The 18,223-nt window shown below is 48.1% G+C and overlaps 1 protein-coding gene across 1 annotated transcript; it reads right to left on the reverse strand.

Annotated features, from left to right (window-relative positions):
- Positions 1-1,805: 1,805 nt before the first annotated feature.
- On the reverse strand, positions 1,806-8,347 carry GIMAP6 (GTPase, IMAP family member 6). The gene is given in 4 exon segments (XM_069461742.1): positions 1,806-3,582; positions 3,584-4,302; positions 5,821-5,905; positions 8,119-8,347. Coding segments are annotated over 3 exon segments (891 nt in total). The 5' UTR covers positions 8,119-8,347; the 3' UTR covers positions 1,806-3,495.
- Between the last annotated feature and the right edge of the window lie 9,876 nt (positions 8,348-18,223).

Below are 18,223 nucleotides of genomic sequence, written 5' to 3' on the forward strand. Positions count from 1 at the left end.
ACTTAAAGGGAGTTCAAGTGCAGAGATTTTAGTGCCCCCCAACCCCAGTCTGTGCCTCTTTTCTTTTGGGGAGTCCCTCATCAATCTCTGCCTGCTCTGGCTGCCCCAAACTCCATCCTCTCACTCGCCAGGCCCCTCTGAGTCTCTGGCTAGTGCTATCTCTGCATCAGCACGACTGGCTAGTGCCCTCAGGGCAAAAGCTGCATCAGGGTGGGACCAGTGTGGTCCCCTCATCTTAGGGGTCAAGTTCTCTATAAGTGTTCACCGCATTTGGTCACTTCCCACTGTCTTCAAAGTTATTAAGTATCATTATTATAGTTGTTGTTGTTGTTTTAGAGATGGGTTCTCACCATGTTACCCAGGCTGGTCTTCAACTCCTGGCTTTAAGTGATCCTCTGGCCTTGATCTCTCCAAGTGCTCAGATTACAGGCATGAGCCACTGTGTCTGGCTATTGTTTTACTCTTCACTATTTTGCATTTTCTGTATAATTTATAAACGTTATCACAGAAAGGTTGGAGGCTGGAAACCTTCCTTCACAGCTGCTTTGACCCATCAAGGAGGAAAAATCTCTACTGATCAAAGGATTCTCCAAATTCCTGTTTTTCATCCTTCACCCCAGTGTAGAGATATTTTTAGAAAATAACAAATTCTAAAGGTTGCTATTATCATATCCTTGGCCAAGACAGTCCTCTGTGGTCACCCCCACCCCACCACTTCTTTTTTACTGGTACATGGACTGCAGAGTTTCTAGAACATTCCCACACAGGCCTTCCCCATTCTTCTCTGAGGCTAAGGAAGTGATAGCTATGCAGCAACATCTATCTTTCTTCCTAAGATGTTGAGAGGCATCTTCCCTGCTGTTTAGTCATAAAAGAGAGAAAATATCATATTTGAGGTAATTAAAAACTATTTTTAATGAATGACATGTTAGGGAGCATGAGAATGACATATTTTGAGCTACTTGCCATTTAGTTACTAGATGGATCTCATTTGGTCCAAAGCTTGTATTTTCTGTTACAAAATTAATTAAGCTAATTGAGTTAAAATAATAACATCTAAATTTTAAAAATGTACCTCCTATGCTAACAGAAATGCAAATGATTTTTAGCTTCTACTTAAGTATCTCTGGGGTTTTGAGTCTGTTCATTTAGAAACAAAATGGCCTTGGCCGGGCCCGGTGGCTCACGCCTGTAATCCTAGCACTCTGGGAGGCCGAGGTGGGCGGATCGTTTGAGCTCAGGAGTTCAAGACCAGCCTGAGCAAGAGCGAGACCCTATCTCTACTAAAAATAGAAAGAAATTATATGGACAGCTAAAAATATATATAGAAAAAATTAGCCGGGCATGGTGGTGCATGCCTGTAGTCCCAGCTACTCGGGAGGCTGAGACAGGAGGATCCCTTGAGCCCAGGAGTTTGAGGTTGCTGTGAGCTAGGCTGATGCCACGGCACTCACTCTAGCCTGGGCAACAGAGTGAGACTCTGTCAAAAAAAAAAAAAAAAAGAAACAAAATGGCCTTGATTAACTTATACTTGAAATATACCAATTCCCTCAAACTTAATATATAAATGTAAAACAATTCCAACTAGAATGCCAATAGGGTTCTTTTTTGGGAAATGAGAAAAGCAATTTTAACTTTCACATACAAGAATAAATGACTGAGAATAACAAAATATAAAATTATAGACTAAAGAGAAAATTGGCTCACCACATTATAACCAAAGCCACTGTAATCAAATCAATATTTTATTCACATAGGAGTAGAAAAGTAGAAGACACGAAGTAAAATGAAAATTCTGACATAAATCTTAGGGAGTATGAGAAAGGAATATATGACAAATGTTGCGTTTTCAGTTCAGTGGGAAATCAATCACTTATTTAATAAATGGTTGTGGTACAAAGGCTATCTTAGCATACACCAAAATATGTCTCAGTTCTGCTTTGAGATGCTTTTCTGAATCTTTCAGCAAAAGAAATGCTTAAGCTTTCTCAGGCGTCTGCTGTGTCTGGGGAAGACGGGTGGTGGGCTTCAGAGCGGGAGGCCGCAGGATGCTGGACAGCAGACGGGCATCCAGGCAGACCTGAAGCTGCGTCCTCTTGATTTCTGACCATCCCCCAGCACGGCCACCACCTCCACTTCCCAATCTCCCAGGAGAAGGTATCTAGATAGAGATCCTCTGCCACTCAGCTTCAAGAGGGATATATTAGGAGGCATTTTTCCACTTCCTCCTATCCTCCTCCCATCCATTAGTCAAACTCCCCAGCAACATCTTGAACCTGAAAAGGTTGAGATGCATCTGAGGTGCCTCAGCTTCCTCATGCAGGCAGACAGCTTCCTATCTGAGGCCCGAGTCAGGCCAACATCCCGTTCCCTATCCATCCTGTCCCGTATTGCTTTTATGAGCCCTGTCCGTAGGAACAGCCTTCCAGGAAGACACCCACGGGCTGCAGAGTTCTCCCATAAACCATGCAAGCTGCTCCACAAGATGTTTAAGTCATTCAGTTGCTTTCTTTGCAGGTCACCTTTCATCCCTGCCTCCTCCCATTCAGCCCGCACAAATACTTGCCAGGGAGCCCACTGGTCCACTCAGACACTCACCCCACCCACATTCTCCCCACTTCCAAGGGAGAGGGTGGGGCTGCAGGTAAGAGGAGGCAGGTGGAGAGTAGCCTTTGCCTCTGGCACCAGAAGGCAGACATCACGAGAGGGCCCTGCGGCCCAGGGAGAAGGGGAAGTACCAGATGTACACCCTCCTCAATCTAAGCCCACCTGGCACCTCTAGGGGCCTCCCTGTCCTGTAGCCAGGGCCAGGGGTCCATCTTCTTGACCAGGGCCGGGCTTGCTGAATACCCTGCCCCTGACTTCACTCATCTTTGCCATTAGGAAGCTCCCAGGGGACTTGCTTGTGACTGGATAAGAGTGAATAAAAGAGCTGCTCCTCCTGCCCCTTCCCTGTTCCTGCTCCCTCTCCTCTCCAGCCCAGGATCCCTTCCTCCCCACATGTCTCAGAGCCACCGCCACGCTCTACCCAAAGGACACAGCAGGTGCCTTAACAGTCATTGTGCCTGCCCCCTTCACAGGCAAGGACAAGAGCTGTGAAGTCAGCTGGTCAATGGTTTACACCGAGTTGCTGGGTCAACCGTGGCCAGGAAGTTGTGGGAGTCACAGGAAGAAAAAGACACAGGCCTGCCTTCAAGAAGCTTTCATTCTGTCATGGCACAGACAAGCACCCCCAAGAAATGCACTACCATGAGATGGAAGGTCCCATATGCGGGCAGTGTGCTGCTGGAGCACAGAGCGGGGAGGGCCCAAATGTTCTGGAAGAAGGAATGAAGGACCTGGGATGTGAGCTGGGCACTCTGGACCCCATCCTCCGGCCCCCTGCCTCTCTCCCCACGCCAGACGCTATGGCCTGGAGACTGGGTAGCATTCCAAGGAATAGAGAGAGCAACAGGGGTCGGGCACAGGGGTGCAGGGGCTGAGGGAGCCCCTGGCTCAAGGCCAGCACAGGCTCAAAGGGTCAACCCTCCCCAGCAGGCGCTGGTGAATTTGCTGATTCCTCCGAATCTGGGACAGCCCTTCCTTCCAGCCAGGACTCCTGGAGGAGCACTTCCTCTGAGCCTTGCCCCTGGGTTGTTTGTCTTTGCTGCACTTGTTTGAACAGAGAGTTTTGCTGGGCGTGTTGGTAAGCCTTGCTGCTGTAGCAGCCGCCCTCGTGCTCCCACAAGATCGCCTCAACCTTGCCCATGAGCTCCTGCAGCTGGGCCTCCCGCTCCGGGGCCGGGGCCCGGTTGTTGAAGCCGCAGTGGCGCCTCGAGCACTCCAAGTCCAGCTGGGCCAGGCCCTCGTGGTCGGTCTCCCGCAGGTACTCGTCCAGGGAGCCGCCGTCCAGGCCTTCCTTTCGGGTGAACACCAGGACGGTGTGCGCCAGGACGTCCTCCCCGAGGACCTCCTGCAGGCGCGTCACGGCGCGCAGGTCCTCCTCCGTGAAGCGGCCCAGCTCGGTCACCAGCAGCACGGCATGCGGCCCCGGGGCGCAGGCGGCGAGGGCCCGGCACACGGCGGCCGCGCCCGGCTGCCCCGGCGGACACAGGATGTCGGGCGTGTCGATCACCTCAAGTTTCGTCCCATCCCACTCGCGGCTCCCGGTCTGGGCGGTCTGGGTCACGGGTCTGGCACTGAGCTTAGACTCAAACACCTCCCGGCCAAGGATGCTGTTTCCTGTTGCGCTTTTCCCACTTCCAGTTTTCCCCACCAGCAGAAGCCGCAGGCTCCTCGGGGTCTGCTGTTTCTCCCTCTCACCTAGGGGCATCGAAAGAAAGCAGAGGGAACTGGCTTAGCACCCATCCACTCCATGTGTCCTCATCAGGCGTCCCTGGGGGCTCCAGTGCCTCAGGCGCAGGTTGTCCTCGGTTCAGGCAGGAGACACGAAGGCCAACCTCGGCCAAGAAACCTGCCCTGGGCTCAGGTCTTAGCCCTGAAGAACCTAGGCGGGTTGGTCCTTGAAGGTGGGGCTGAACATTTTCCCCCACCATCAGCTGAGAGAGGAGACTTGGAGAAGCCAACCAAACACTGAGAAACTCAGTATCAAGATTTTTAGGTGTGACTGGGGCAGAAGGCCGGACGGGCATTCTCTCCTGGCCCTGCAGGTCCCAAGACCTGGAGTACATAAAAAAATGACAAGTCTGGTCCCCATTGAATACATTGATGGGTCTCAGATGACAGAGCACTAAGCCTCCCCAAGCCAGTGTGGGCACCTTCCTCTCCTGAGTCTCCTTCGCACCGACAGGTTCTGCTGCCGGGGGCTGGCTGGCCCACAGCCCAGTCCTGACTGAATGACTTTGGCTCCCTCCAGCTTCCCCAGGGGACCAGAAGGGAATTTGAGGGAAGGGGTGGGACTTTCAAGGAAGCCCGGATGGTGGGTATTCGTCCCTGTCCGCCTGGCCAACGCAAAGGTGAGGGAAGACAGTAACTCCCATCCGAGCAGCCTGGAGCCCGCACACACCAGGGACTTTAACTAAAGCCAAATATATCATTTGAGCTCTGGAGAGGATTTTTAAAGTAATATCTAACCTTGATTACTGTAAGAAAAGGTAAAACAGGTGTTAGCACACATACTGGCAACTTCCTAGGTGGTAGGTTAACCATTTAAGTTCATAAAGTCAAAAATCATTCATGTTAAAATACATAATGAATCACAAATCATTTCTTCTGGCCAGGAAATGGGTGGGTTTCCAGCATTCCTAAATTTTGCCTCCCAGGTTAAATGACGAAGTTGGGCCCATGAAAAGTTAAGCTCCTGAACCTGTGCAGTAATAGCCCTTGTGGGAGGAAGCCCTTGGGAAGGCTGATCCCAGTTCCGAGGCAGCAGCTGAGGATGTTCTGCTTGTCCCCAAGGTGCTTTCAGCCTTTCTGCCCCTGACAGCACTCACGTCTGAGCCAGCCAACCCCCCGCGCAGGATCTGTTGGCATCCAAGCCTCAGTCCAAGGCCAGTTGCTTTCCTCAGGAGGGAAGTACACAATGTGAAGACCCTTTTCTTTGGGATTGGCTTGGAGATTCAGAAATCGGTGCTATTTCTCGCTTCCTTTTGCCCACCATACCTATCAGGGTGTCTTTCCCTTCATTTTTGGGTGGTGTAAAGAAGGGCCCTTCCCCAAAGGCCCTCCAGCGGTGGCTGAGGTGGGTCAAGCTTTGTGACTGGGGCACATCAGCTGCCCTTGCAGGCACAGCAGGTGGTAGAGCACTGTGCCACCTGCACATCCAATGATCCCCATCCGTACCTGTCTCGTGTGTCCCTTCGGCGAGGGAAGTAGTGTTACCTCCTGACAGCTCTCCTGTAGGATCCTGAGACAGTTCTCCTGGACAATTGTCCTGAGGAATCTGTTCATATTCTTCTTCCTCCATCTGGAGAAAAAAATAATATGTTTTATTGATTTTTCCAACTGAGTTTTAACAGGCCCTGCCTTTTGCCTTTCTCTTGCCAGAGGGAAGTTTTTTGCATTAATATAGGGGTGGGGGTGGGGAGTGAATGAGGAGAGGGGTGCAGGGGCTGACACTCTCTGCGGGCTTTAGGGACCTTATTCTTGCTGCCGCCCCACTGTGGTCTTGATCATGAGTTTAAGAGGTTTCGTGGAGAAAGGTGCAACTGGCCCAGAACCTGAGGAGCAGATGGAATTCGGGTAGACAGAGGGTCTGGAGCTGTTCTGAGAGGAGGAGGAGGAGGAGGAACAGAGGCACAGAAGCAGGTGTGATCCTGATCCTGTGTGTCCCAGGAGCAGCAGGAAGGTCTATGTGGCCGTGTGCCTGGAGGGCATGAATGGGCAGGAAGTCACTGGGAGAGGATAGCTCAATGGGCCTTGGGGACAGACTTCGGAGAAGGCTTGTCAGTGAGGACTACAGGGGGCTGAGCTGGGTGGCCAGTTCTGAGGAAGATCACAGCCACTGGGACCTTCAGAGGGCAGAACCCTGCCAGAAGGAAGCCAGAGGCCTCGGTGCTCAGTGGAGATGTAGCCATCGGTTAGCTTGGCCATCAGTGTGGATGTTGGGCCTGAACTAGATGCTCATGAAAGTCTCTTCCGCTACAAGATCCCAACATATTTTAGAACATTTTTCTGGAGCAACTCTTTTTTTTTTTTTTTGAGACAGAGTCTCTCTGCGTTGCCCAGGCTAGAGTGAGTGCCATGGCATCAGCGTAGCTCACAGCAACCTCAAACTCCTGGGCTCCTGCGATCCTCCTGCCTCAGCCTCCTGAGTAACTGGGACTACAGGCATGCGCCACCATGCCCGGCTAATTTTTTCTATATATATTTTTAGTAGAGAAGGGGTCTTGCTCTTGCTCAGGCTGGTCTCGAACTCCTGACCTCCAGCGATCCACCCACCTCGGCCTCCCAGAGTGCTAGGATTACAGGCGTGAGCCACCATGCCCTGCCTGGAGCAACTCTTAGTCCTTTCTGCAAAAGATTTCACATCATTCCCAACCAGGAACTCCTGTCACCCTTCCTGTGAGAGAGCAATGTATCCTTACTTCATAGACTAACATAGTTCTCTATTTCAAGAGCCCATAGTGTTGTATCTGCTTGGTTTTCTCTGCGGGATTGGGTAGCAACCTGGATGGCCCATGACGGTTTTTCCAGAATGTGTAGAATATCCATAGCCAGATGAAACAAATCCAGATGAAGGCTCTGGGGTGTGGGAAGGCCTAACTCCAGGGGTACCTCGACAGACACAGTTGTCTCATTGCCACAACATTGTTGGATGCTTCTTCTACTCTGTTCACCTGGAAAATGCTTCAGTCCTCTCCAAATCCCAGGAGCTAGCCAGTAGGAGGCCAGTGTGGATATTGCTTTCTGACTGGTGTCTCTATACAACACATGTCAGCTCTGAAATGACAGGCTGGGGATGGAGGCAGTCCAGGAAGGCTTGGTGACTTTCCAGGAAGAGGAAGCAGGCCCAGTGGACAGCCTCACTCAGACCTGAACAGCCATGTTCTGAGACGAAACAGTATTTTACCTTTCAAAGGGAGGTCAGTGCCTCCTGTATCTGTGAACTGGTGGCCTGCAAACTGTAGACCCTCTCCATCTCTTTGTCCGTGGCTTCCTGACATGCCTGGTGGGAACTGAGGCAGCTCTTCACTAACATAATCTCATTCCCCCTTTAGAAAGAAGGGTGGCTTAACAGAAAACAGTGGCTGGGTGGGACTAGGCTGGGGGCGGGAGGCACCTGGGAGCAGAGTTTAGGGACTGTGCCCTGCATGGCCCAGAAAACGGGCCTGCATCAAAGCACCTCACTGTCTCCACCTAGACCCCGCCCTAAACAGCACGTCACACATTTGTCACACTTTGTATTTTTTGTCTGCAACTCAGAAGATGGAGCAGATATAACCAACCTTGCCGTGCTGTTCAGAAAGAAAACAAAAATCACAGAAGCATCTTGCCAAATATTAAGCAGTAAGTTTGCCGCAGAGCACAACGTTCTCCTGACTTGTTGGTCATAGCTCTTTCTATCACATCACAAACAGGCACAGACAAATATACATACACAACACACACATCACTCCCACAAACACACATACATGTAAACACACACACACACACACACACACACACACTCAGACTTACCACTGGGCCAACCCACAGGCAAGAGGAAGGGCCACGTTTCCCGTCTCCCGTGCCACGCACTCTTGTGAACCTGTCTCTCCCATTAGGGCCAACACATGGTAAGCTCCTCGTGGAAGTAGACGCAGGAGGCAGAGGAAAGCTTCCAAGACCAAGGGGTAGGAACGCGTGGAAGACAAGGCCAATGTTTGCTTACAATTTTCAGCAAATCGTGCTAGAGATCCCAGCTGGAGAACTGCTCTCGAAACAGCAGCATCCGCTGTGAGGGAGGAGGAGCAGGAAGTGGGCAGGAACATGGGCCAGGTGGGCTGGGCCTCCAGGTCAGAAAGTCATGTGTTTGCACTCTGTAGCCTCAGAAATAGAAAAAGCAGGAATAGTACTGACGGGATTCCTTTTATCCTGAACCAGGATTACTAGAACTCAGAAGCTTAAACAGCAGCAGATCCCTCAGAAAACTCTGTGTCAGAAAAAGTGATTTTTTACTGAGTTCTCTTTTTTTGAACTTTGCCCACTTCCCAGGGAACTCCTCTGCATCAGTACCCGGGGCAAACGCTCATTGCCTACTTTCTCCCACTAACCTCTCCTGCCTTGTTTCTCTGAGAACAAGGTCTGATATTCACTCTAAGGCATAAATCATTGATAATTTCCATTTTTATATCTCCTGGAAGAGCAAAAGAATGTCTAAAATGTAGGATTAAAAAGAGCACTTGTATGGGGAGAAAGGTATTTTAGACATGGACAATGGGAGAAAAAACTTCAACATCCTCAAAAACACATTTTCTAGAACTTTACCAACAGATCTGACCACCCTAATTAAAAGGAGGCCATTGAAGGAAGAAATTGAGAACATTTGAGCATAGGTGATGACATTGTTATCACATGATTTTAAAATGTTAAGATCCCCTCAAAAATCCCACTTGATCTAACATAGTAGTTCTAATTTTCTCTTATTCTATTCTAGTTGATATCCATGGATTTTGACAATTATTACATAGTGTATATATCTTCCAATGTCCTACTTTAAATTACGCTGTAAATGCCTTAACATGAATAATTCTTAGAAGTCATGTGTTGGTCTTTACCATTCCTTCCAGGGCCTACATAATTAGAATGTTATTTTACTCCACCCATAACTGAAATTAACCATCTATTTTGAATTCTAACGGTTGCCATTTTCTGAAGGCTGACCCTGGAGGGTCGCTGAGACCTGCAGCTCACTGAGCAGGCACGAGATTCACTTAGGATTCAGCCACCAAGATTTTGGAAGTGTTTGTTACTGCAGCATAATCTGGCCTAACCTGACTGCCACAGAATGTAAATCTGATGTTGGTTTGTTTGTTTTCTGGCTCGCACTTTTGGTGATTTCTTTTCTGGAGGAATGTTCACAGTCTTTGTGAGTTTAAATATGGACATCCTGAGGACTGAGATCAAGGTGGCTTTACTCTAGAGAGGGTTTGCATATATTTTTATCAGGAACTGACAAGGGGTGCTAGTGCTACTAAATCAAGACCACTTAAGTCCCCTTCTGAGATCTCTAGCTTAATCCAGAAGTCCCCCAATCTACAACTCGCTTTACAGCTGAGTACAAATTTAGGCTCCAGAGACTATGGCTGAGATCTTCATTTGCCCTTGGGGCTACCAACCTTCCCTTTGAGTTTATGGCTCACAGCTCCCATTTCAGTTTAAGTTGTGTTTTTTTGACTACTTTTTCAGTTTTTGCCAACATGGTGTTGTCACTCACTTCCTGCAAGCCAAATAGTATAGTCTGTTGTTTCGTGGAGGGAGGGCCTCTCTGTGCTAATGTCTCAAGCATAGTATATCTACCAAGAGGTGTAATTTACAGTCCCTGCTTGTTTGTCTTGTTTCTTAAACCTCATCCCTTGACTGGAACCCAGTCACCTGGCCCCAACCTAGTTGCAAGGGAGGCTGGGATATGAGAGGAGCACATGGATTAATGGTCTTGGACACACCGTCCAGCTCTGAGGTTTGGAAACAAAAATTAGTCCCAGTTACAATTAAATAGGTAAAAAACAAACCCACATGGTTAACAAAAAAGAATGGTGACTGTAAAAATAATAAGTAACATTTTAAACAGCACTTAGTGCATGCTGGGCACTGTTTTAAGTGCTTTACACGTTAACTCATTTAATCCTCACAGCAATCCTATGAGGAGGGAGCTAAAGCACTCACACAGGTTCACACGATCCCACTGGAGCTAGCATGGGCTCCGGACAGACCGGGTGAAACAGAAAGAAATAACAGGCTCTCTGTAAAGAATATTGCCATGGTCCAAAGGATCTGAAATCACATAAGGAGTCCCTCCTCCAACCCCATATACTCTTTATCAAAAACAATAAGTGATGAGTAAAGTAACGTTTTTATTTTGAGATGTTATAAAAATTCTTAACTCTTAAGTATTTAAGAACACATGGGCTAGCACTTACCATATAAAGTTCATTATTTCCTTGTCACATATTTATTACTCAGATAGGAACGTGCCCTGACTAGTCTGCTGATGCCTGAAGGAGAATGGTTGACATGGAGCAGAGCTTCAGGAGCCAATACACATGTGAAGTGATGCTTAATTTTATATATCAACTTGGCCAGGCTATGGTGCCCAGTTCTTTGGTCAAATACCAGACTAGATGTTGTGAATTTTTTTTTTTTTTTTAGCTGCAACTAATATTTAAATCAGTAGACTTTGAGTAAAGCAGATTACACTCCATAATACATAATGCAGGCGGGCCTCATCCAATCAGTTGAAGGAGTTAAGAGTAAAGACTGAAGTTCCCCAGAGAAGAAGGAATTCTTTCTCAAGACTGAAACACAGAAAACCTGCCTAAGTTTCCAGCCTGCCTGGCTTGACCAGTGAATCTGGACTCAAGACTGCAACATCAGCTTGCCCCTGAATTTCCAGCCTGGCAGCTTGTCCTATGGATTTTGGACTTGCCAGACCCCACAATTGTGTAAGCAATTCCTTAAAATAAATCTCCCTCTTTTGCTCTTATCTTTTATCTCTTATCTCCTCTCTCTCTCTTTTTCTGATTCCATCTCTCCTTGTCGCCTCTCCTTCTCTCTTTGTCTCTGTCTCTTTCTCTCTCGATAGATACACATGTAGATGCAAATACAGATATGGATATGTCAGAGACGTAGATCAGATGGACAGATGCCACTGGTTCTGTTTCTCTGGAGAACTCTGACTAATACACCGCAGAACAGCAGTGAGGACGACAGCTGCTGAGCTGAACCCAGTCTAGGTCGGCTGAAACTCACCCAAACCACAGATAGGAGTGACAAACATGTGAGTGGGCTTGGAGGTAGTTTGTGGTACAGCGTTATTGTGGCATGAGATAGTGAATATGCCATCAATCCCTTTTCCATTGAGTGTTTTTACATGAATGATGCCTTATCAGCATCTATGAAGATGATCAAATGATTTTACTCCTTACATTTATTAATATGATGAATTATATTGTTAAATTCTCTAATATTAATCCATATTTCCATTACCAGAAAGAACTTTCTTGGTCATGACATATTATGTCTTAATATGGTGTTGAGTTTTATTTCTGATAGCTGTTAATTTTTTTCATTGATACTTATAAGTGAAAATGGCTGCATTTTCTTGTTTTGTGCAGTATTCATCATTCTTTTGGCTTACATATAAAAGATATAACCAGTACAGAAGATAGTGAACTGTATCTTGAAAATGGGAAGCAGCATGCACACACTTGAAGAAATATCTATACATTCAAGCACTCAGCTATATTTTATCAATCATATCCCAAATAGATCCAAACACATAATGAGTCAAAAAATGTAGGTTTTAATGTCTCACATGCCTCTCCTGCCTGCAGGGGCTCAGCCAGTGCTGCCATCCTGAAAGCTTACAGAGTCTCTGGTCCACTGGCAAGGGGTCCCACGTTAACACTGCATCAGACCAGGGAACTGCCAAGAACCGTGAAGGGTCTGAGATTTTACACTACACCTAAGCTAACACGTTCGCCTACTGACAGTTTCATAGGTACTGGAAGAAGACATGAGACTTCTGGGTCAGAGACAAAAGATAGTTTATACTTTCACGTATGCCAAAGTGGGTTTACATAGGAGCAGACTTCCCCAATAGCTTCAAAATTCATCAGAAGGTCAGGGTTATTCATGCCCACTCAAGCACACTCATGTAAGTTAATAAATATCCATGATACAGACAGATTCTACTTAAACATGGTGCCTTTGTAAAGTGCACAAACTAACAGCATTTTATGTTGGCCCTACTAAAGTGTATTCAAACTGAAGTCTTTATCCCTAATTCTTCCTTTGGCAGCTCATGATCCAGTAGCAGTGGTCTGCTTCGCTCTCCAGATATACACACCAGGCTTGCTCAGTTGTTTCTGGCAAGGTTTGGCCCCGAGAGAGTTACTATACAGTTCCTGGAGCAGCTTCTGGATCTAACCAAAATCTGCAAGCTTTGCTGAGAGCCCTGCAGAGCCCTGGGCCTCCCCCAGGCACACTCTCAGGCTCGCATCGTATCTCTGCTCCCCACAGTGGCTCACCTTGGTGGAAGCAGTTTCATTATGCACTGACTGCCAATTTGTCTGAGTCCAGGGAGATAGACTACCCATATACAAGCTATACAAGGCAGAGTTATTAGTTGCAGGTGGGTAGAAGGGACAACAGAAGCCTAGAGGTCATTGTGAGCTGGTCTCCCAAGGCTCAGGAAAGCTGCCTGTGGTGGATGGAGTCTTGACTGCCTGTGCCCCACTTGCACTGCAGCTGAGGGACCCCAAAAAGCAGCCCGCCCTGGCTTTATACCCTGAAGTAACCGGAATTGGTGCAATAAAGCATTGAAGGACACCCTGATTCTGGGCGGGGGTGGGATCTGGAACAGTTGTCCCAGCTCCCCCTTATCTCAAAATGTTGCGTTCCCAGCCCGTTCGTCAGTTATCCTTGAGAACTACAGGTGAGAAAGCAGGGAAACTGGGTTGATCCAAGGCCACTCAGAACTGTCCTACACACGACTCTGTGTGTATCTTCTCTGCACCCCAGGGATATGAAAGACCCTGGACCCCTTTTTAGAGGCAGTCGAGGAGCTACTATGTTCACACGTCAGGAAGGAGGCCTAGAAAGGCCATGTGAGGGACCTCACGGTGGAGGCTATGAGTATGTGGACTGGCAGGAGTGAAGACCGAGGTTGCAAGTGAAGATGTCTCTGCAGAAGAGGAAGGAGGGGCCACATGAAATCCCAGGGTGACAAGGGGTTTTAATTTCCTCCTTTTCATGACCTTTTCTTTTTCCAGCCTGCTCTGCCCACAGGGGCTTGATAAAAGTATATATTCTAAGCTCCTGAAATTGATTCCGACCCACAGGACTCTCCTGTCGGGATTTGCATTGGGGCAGACGGTGGCAGCAGCTGGATGGTTAAATCTGTTGACAGTGTTGTCCAGTTCTCAGTGTCACCTTACCACAAGCAACTTAGTGGTGTTTAGGGAAGGGAGGAGCAGATTACTTACAGCCGATTTGCTATTGAGACCCCAAGGTCCCCCAACCTTGGAAAATGGAACGAAATGGGAATGGAAGACCCACATCTCTGTGTTTATATTTACACAGAATCATGGTGGGCACCCACAGTTTGAAGTGGAGATTGTTTTGCTTGATTTTTGTTTGCATTTGAGTTCTTTGGTTGTTTTGTTTGTTTGTTTGTTTGTTTTTACAAATGTCAAGTGGTTATTTCTTTAAAACATAATGCAGAAATTCTAAAAAATAAGACTGTTAGCAGTTCAGGCATTACAGCTGGGTGTCAGATCTGGCCCAGCAGAGTAAGGGTGGAAGGACTTGCTCCAAATACATGGCCCTGTTGCTGGCTCCCAAGGGAGTCAAAGGCTCATTGCTGGAACTGTTTGAATGAGGCCTTGTGTGGGTTTTCAGACTCAGAGAAAAACTCCCGTTATCCCTGGATCAGCACCAGCCTGAGGAGGGGTCTGCAGAGGGGCTTGGGCACATTCCGCAAGGTCTCCCTGGGGAGATCCCCTCTGTCCCAGCCTGCCCCGCTAACCCAGCCCAAGCACCATCCCAGGTGCAGGGGAGGGGACATGGGCCCCGATTCTAACTCTATCCTGTGCAGGGACCAGAATATTATGTGAAGGGTAAAAGTAGAGGAGGTGAGACAGGAAACGGCTGTGGCGGAGACAGGGGGTGGTGTTGCCGCACCCACAGGTAAGTTTACAACAAACAGTCTTGTTCTCATAATTTGAGACAGTTCTGGGAAATGCGCTAACATCAGTTATAGAACACAGACTTCCTGGGGACATGCTGAGATGCACATGAACAAAAACCCATATAATGGCTAATAAAGTGGCACAAACTTGCGGGTGATAGATGATGCTTATAAACAAGAGATGTTGCATTGCCAGAGAAAAGGAAGAACTGAAAATGGTAGAAGATACTGTTCCTTCCTAAGGGCAAAGCCCTTGGGGGTGGGACTGTTCCTGAGTCTTGCCACCTTTTTTTCTTGTCCTGGTCTCCTGGGCAGACTTTGCTCCCCCATGATAGTGAGGAATAGGTAGGAGTTCAGGGGCTTTAGAGTGCATGGTGTGGTTTGTGCTGGGGTGAGAAGGGATTGGAGTGGCAGGAAGAAGGGGCTGAGTGCCGGCGTCTCACGGCACAATCTGCCTCCCTGGTCATTCGGTGGCAAGAGGGGGACAAAGCTGATGTACCAACCCTTCGATTTCTCCAACTCAATGCTTCTGTGCTGAACCCAGGGAGTCAGAAGCCCGGGATGAGGGGGCTTTGACTACTACTGCTCCTGCCAGGCTCTCCACTGCACCCCCCAGAGCTGTCAGTGTCACTCCCCTGGTCTGGCCACTAGGTCTGATCTCCATCAGGGATCACAGGTGCTGTGGAGTTCCCGCTGTGCTCCCACCGGCTCTCTGAGAACTGCGTCAGTGCTGACGTGTTAGCGGGCCGGGCTGGGCTAATGGGTGAGCAGGGTCTCATGCTCACTGGGTAGGGCCAGAAATAAAGGAGAACTCGGGATGTCGCAGTAGGAAGAGACCTAAGCTCACTTACTGCAATCCTCACTTTAACCTTAAAACAAGTGAGGCTCAGGGGCTCTGTGAGTCTTGCCCAAGGGCATGACCTGCGGTGGCAGCATTGTGCCCACAGCCTTCATCTTCTGACATCAGACTTGCTGTTTCCACTGTGCTGTGCACCGACTTCGGGAGACACAAATGCTAAGGCGCCACTGGGAGAGTCTGTGCCGCCTGTGGAAACCAGGGCCACCGTGCTGACGGAGGAGTCCTAATGTTACCGACACAGTCCTGACTGGTGCTGTCGTACCCCTCAGAAAGGAAGGAACCAATGTATTCATGGAAAGGGGAAAAGATTAGCTTAGGAGAAAACAGGCAGGAAAGTCCTTCTATAATTTAATACAGTAGAACAAGGGCGTGAAGTTGATTCCCTCCCCTTTGTTAACTTCATTACAATACTCTTGGTGGAAATCCAAATTCCTGTCATAGCACGAGAATGTCTGATGGCCAGTGGGCCATGATGACAGGGAAAGGGTCTTGCAACCATCTCTGAGCGCCCGGGCCTCCTCCGTCTCTCAGAAAAAGAAGTCACTGCTTATTCTCCAGATTAAACGAACTCCTAAAGCAAATTCCTCTGCAGAGATGCCAAGCTCAGAAAGGGCAAGACCTGAGTGTGGGAGAAGCTTGGAGAAGCTGGGCTGGCCGTTCACACCATGTGCTCACAGCATGGGGCGCGGAGCAGGCTCTGGGAGGAGCCGGGCAGGGTCCGGAGTGGCCGTCCCAGGAAAGCCAGTGTCTCTGCTCTACTCTGCAACCTGCCAGACCCATTGGCTCTGGTGCAGGGTGGGAAGGGGGAAAGGTGTTCCTGTGAGGCTGGATATTTCAGAGTCCCTGACATTGTAGGGTGAGGAGCTGTGCCCAGGGTTGTTAGCGGACACTGTGCAAGAAAGAGAGAGCAGTGAGAGAAAGGAAGTGAAGGGAAAGAGAGAGCACAGACTAAGAGCGGGAAAGTGGCATACAGTGTTGGGGAGTGGCAGAGAGGTAGCGAAGGGGAAAGAACAGGGAGGGTTTCCAGATAGATGGGACTTCCGTCTTGTCCCCAGTTTCACTTCTTTAATTTAATCTGCATTTACCAGATCAAGATTATGTATCTCAGATTCATCAGGTGTCTATAGCTTGAGAGCCTTTATCACCGCAGGTCGCAATCCACACTTCTTGGCCTGGAATTGAGGGCTGTTATGTCAGGCTGCCGACTGTCTCGACACCCCCATCTCCTTTAGTTCTGCTATTTCACGAGAGACACAGCAATGGGCTTGGGGTCCCAACAGTTAGATTCCAGTCTCTGACCCCGTATTCATTCTCTGAGTAACATTGGTCAAATTACTCATCTTTCTCGAGCCTTGTTTTTACTTATTTAGAAACGAAGATGATAATTTCTACTTCCCAGAGTTGCTGTGAGTATTAAATGAGAGGAAGACATAGGACGCAGGGCTTAGCTGGAGATAATTAAATAAATGGTAGACGTGTCTGCTCCACGAAAGGTACCTGTTTACTTTTTCCTGCCTGTGCAATGCTTATTTTTACTTTGAAGCCATCATCCATATTGTTTCCTTCCACCTGCCTATTTGTCTGTCCCCAAAGTTCTCAATATGTCCAAATCCTCCCTTCCTTTAGAGAAAAACTCCTCCATGAAAACCTCCACAACTTGAGATCACTGATTAATTCACCTCTGCCTGTCAGCCAGACGGTGCCTCTGGGTGCCTCCCTTTCCCCTGGTGTGTTGGCTTTGTCTTCTCAGCAATATGGGAAGACAGCTATAGAGATGAAGCCAGACTGGTTTCTTCTTTGTCCCCCTTACAGCCTCTTCTGCTACATGACAGGCACACCAGAGACTTTGGTCTCTACTTGGAGTTCATGTAAATGGCCCACTCACTCTGGAGGTCCCTGGAGGCATGGAAACTAGAAATATCAGCCACTTTGCAGATTTATCAGTGGTTCTAGATCAGCAGCATCAGCGTGAACTGGGAACTTGTTAGAAAACTTGGGCTCCATCCCACACGGACTGAATCAGGAACTCTGGGCATGGAGTCCAGCAATAAGAGTTTCAATAAACCCTCCGACTGTGCTTGATGCACCCTAAAGATTGAGAACCACTGGGCGAAGGCATTGCCCATAGAAGGGCTTTCACCTCTGATTAAATCAGCTGAAATGGAGACCCTAAGAGAAATAGAAAAAGCACACCTGAAATTTAAAAGTTTTAGGTGAGAGAAATTAACATAGGACCCTCCCTTCTAAGATCGAGCTAGGAGAAACAAAATGTAGAGGAGCCCCTGGAAATCAGGAAACAGCCTAAATGTCCCTGAAAGTGGAGTTGCCTCAGAAATAAACTCCCAACTTCTAACTGTAGTTGGGCACAGGCCTCATTCCACTAGTCACTGCGGTGACCCAACTTCAACAATGCAAGAGATGACAATGCCCGAGGGCAGCAGTTCTCAAAGTGACGTCCCTGGACCAGCAGCATCATGGGAATTGTTAGAAAAGCAATTTTCCGGCTCCATCCAAAACCTACTGATTGAGAAACTTCAGGGACATTGTCCAGCCATCTGTAGTTTAACAAGCTCTTCACGTGATTCTGATCAGGCTAAGGCTTGAAAACCCCTAGGCTAGCCACTGGGAATTTATGCTTTTTCAGTTTAATTCTGAAAATTTATACATTTTTCTATTTAATTTGACAAGTCTACTGAATAGTTTGTTCCCATTTTAAGATGCGGGCAATTAGGCTTAAGTTTGCATAAGGTCACTTAGTTGGTCAGTGGCCCTTTAAGAACTGGAACTCAGTTCTGTCTGATTCCAAAACCCCATTGAGAATACAGAGGGTGTATTTTGGCCATATGTGGCCACTGGTGGCCTCAGTAGGTTAAAATGCATGTGGGAAGACTTCAGGGCAAGAGGAAGAGGGAAAGTTGGAATCAGGCAAATAGAGCAATCTCTGCTATTGGAATGGGTGATATTCAAGCCCAGGATCTGCAGCAAGTTAGACCTACAGAGGTCATCTCTTTTTTTATAAGATGTGATCCATCCAA

This window comes from Eulemur rufifrons, chromosome 29 (assembly GCF_041146395.1).
Source record: "Eulemur rufifrons isolate Redbay chromosome 29, OSU_ERuf_1, whole genome shotgun sequence".
In the NCBI taxonomy this organism is placed as follows: Eukaryota; Metazoa; Chordata; class Mammalia; order Primates; family Lemuridae; genus Eulemur; species Eulemur rufifrons.